The 2,458-nt window shown below is 43.6% G+C and overlaps 1 protein-coding gene across 2 annotated transcripts in view; it reads left to right on the top strand.

The window, feature by feature from the left end:
* The window catches only part of SWT1 (SWT1, RNA endoribonuclease homolog), a 128,211-nt gene extending 125,753 nt beyond the window's left edge, over positions 1–2,458 (top strand). For both annotated transcript variants that reach the window (XR_003045104.1, XM_025043989.1), the window contains one exon: positions 1,676–2,458. Coding sequence is in view for 1 of the 2 variants with exons in the window: in XM_025043989.1 (XP_024899757.1) it covers positions 1,676–1,724 (49 nt within the window). In the remaining variant the exon portion in view is untranslated. The remainder of the gene's footprint in view (positions 1–1,675) is intronic.

Below are 2,458 nucleotides of genomic sequence, written 5' to 3'. Positions count from 1 at the left end.
CTGTATTCTTCCCTGAACTACTCGTCTCCCTCCGTCTGCCCTCCCCTTATCACCTTTCTCTGCTCTTTTCCTCCATAACTCTTGTCACCATATAATACAGAGTTCCTGACCTTGGCACTGTTGACATTTGGGGATAATTCTTTGTTTGGGATGATTGCCCTGTGCATGGTAGGATGTTTAGCTGAATCCCTAGCTTCTACCCACTAAATACTATCTCCCCGGTTTTGACAACCAAAATTATCTCCAGACATTGCCAAATGTCTCTTGGGAAGCAAAATCATTTCTGGTTGAGGACCACTGATCTAATACAATATGTGTCTTACCTATTTATTTGTATATTGTTCCTGTCTTTCCCACCACTAGAATGCAACCCTATGAGAACAGGAATTTTTGTCTCCGTTGTCCACTGCTGTAATGCAAGACCCAGAATAGAGCCCAGTGCATAGGGAGGATGCTTGACAAATACAAGTGAATAAATGAAGTGGGCTCCTGCCTTGTTCTTCTGTGTACTTTAAGCTCTAGTCACACTGGCCTTTCTTCTGCCCTTGTACCCAAGCTCATTCTCACCTTCTCGCCTTTTTCTTCCAGTTCTTTCTCCTGGAAAGTCCCACGAGTCATCACAGGGTGGACTCCAGCTTGTTATTCAGGTTTCCACTCAAATATCACTTGCTCAGTCAGGCCTTCCCTGACCACTCCATCCAACACGACTCTCCCTGCCTGCCAGAGTTACTCTCTATCATGTTACTCTGATTTAATTTTTTTATTATGTTTATCTCTGACATTATCTTGTTTACATGGAGAATTTCTGTCTTTCTCCTTTAAATGAATGTTCTCTGAGCACTTGACCTTACCTGCTTTGTTTATCACAACATCCCCACATTTTAGAACAGTTCCGGGCCCATAGTCTGTGTACCGATTGAACGAATAAGCCTATCTCCTAACCAACTTCAGCATAGAATTGTTCTCAATAGTTAAGAGTTAAGGGTTATATCTGTCAGGGTTCAGTTGCAAAGAAGAGAATCCACTTTAGCTAGTTTAAACTGAAAGGGATTAGTTACAGCATGTGGCTCACAGAATTATTAAGAAGGCTGAACAAATAGCCTCCAAGTTGTGGATCTTGAGAAGGAATATATCTGCCAAGAAGGACTCCTCTTGGTTAACTGAGCCCAAATTTATAACCTGAGTCTAGCAGCCATTGCCTGCAGAGACCTCACACATGCTGCATTTCAGGGAAAAGCTACAGACTGAGCCTTGTCTCTCGCACTGTGTTCCTGCCTTCTGAGTCAACCCTTATAAAGGAGTTCCTGGTATCCTCTTTTGAACAATGGCCTGAGACCCACCCTGTCCAATGGGAACTTTACTGCTATATCCTCATTTGCATCAATACTGACCAGTCAGAGCATCTCCACAACAATCAGAATGTCTAAAGCTAACCAATCAGGACAGTGCTATTTGGACCAATCAAACTCTTCAAATTTGGATTCCTCGTTTGGATAAAAATGAACCAACTGGGGACCAAGGCAGGAACTTTATCTATAAAACATCCCCTGCCCCCGACCCCCTGCCAACCTTTGTCTCAGTGGAGAACATTTTTGGTTTCCAGCAGAGACTTCATTGCATCCCTGTTTTGCAAACTGTTCACCTGAATAAAGTTTTTCCTTTTTCTGTACCCCAGATTGGTGTCTCCTGTTGACATTATATTGATGGCGACGAACTTTTGTTGACAAGATTGAGCTTTCAAGAACAACTTTGAAAGCCACACACTGACTGGACCTCCGAGGGAGAGACTGCTCTTTGACGGGGAGACCTATAGCTGAACTGAGAAGCTGAGGTGCCAGTTGCTGTCTCTGAGACCAAACACCACTGCCAAGGTCGGAAAGCCAGCATGAGAAGGAGGTCAAGAACTGTCAAGATCAGGAAACTGCCCCAGAAGAACCAGACACTGCCACCCCGGTGTCGACCAGCAGAAAGAGCCAAACATTGAAGCATATCTTCCTGCTTACTTGATCTTCCAGCTGTCATGCCAGTACTTCTGATTAGTGGAACAAATTAAAATGAAAACCCCACTGCTAGGACGTCTGGGAGATGTGGCTTTTAACTTTCCAGTCTCTGCTATATGAGAGGGTGCATTGGAAGGAGACTAGAATGAACGTGGAGGGGTCAGTCTACCATACACAGGTATGGTGGTAAAGACAGGATGGAGAGACAACTGATAAAGAAAAGTAAATGAATCTTCAAGTTCACGTTTGCCAGGTAATAAGGTCACGCTAAAATCCAGTCAAACAGTCAAGAGTCTCTTGTACATAGTACTGATGATAGTATTTATACAATTTCGGATCAATTACTTTTCCCCAAAGATGCAATATAGCATGTTTGTGACTGAATAGCACCACCATTCCTAAAGCACCAATCTCAGACCAGCTAAGCTCAATAAAGCCATGATCTGAGACCTCCTGGA

The sequence above is a fragment of the Pteropus alecto genome, unplaced genomic scaffold (genome assembly GCF_000325575.1).
Source record: "Pteropus alecto unplaced genomic scaffold, ASM32557v1 scaffold101, whole genome shotgun sequence".
NCBI lineage: Eukaryota > Metazoa > Chordata > Mammalia > Chiroptera > Pteropodidae > Pteropus > Pteropus alecto.
Note: the sequence above shows the minus strand (reverse complement) of the source record. Positions and strands in the feature narration are given on the sequence as shown.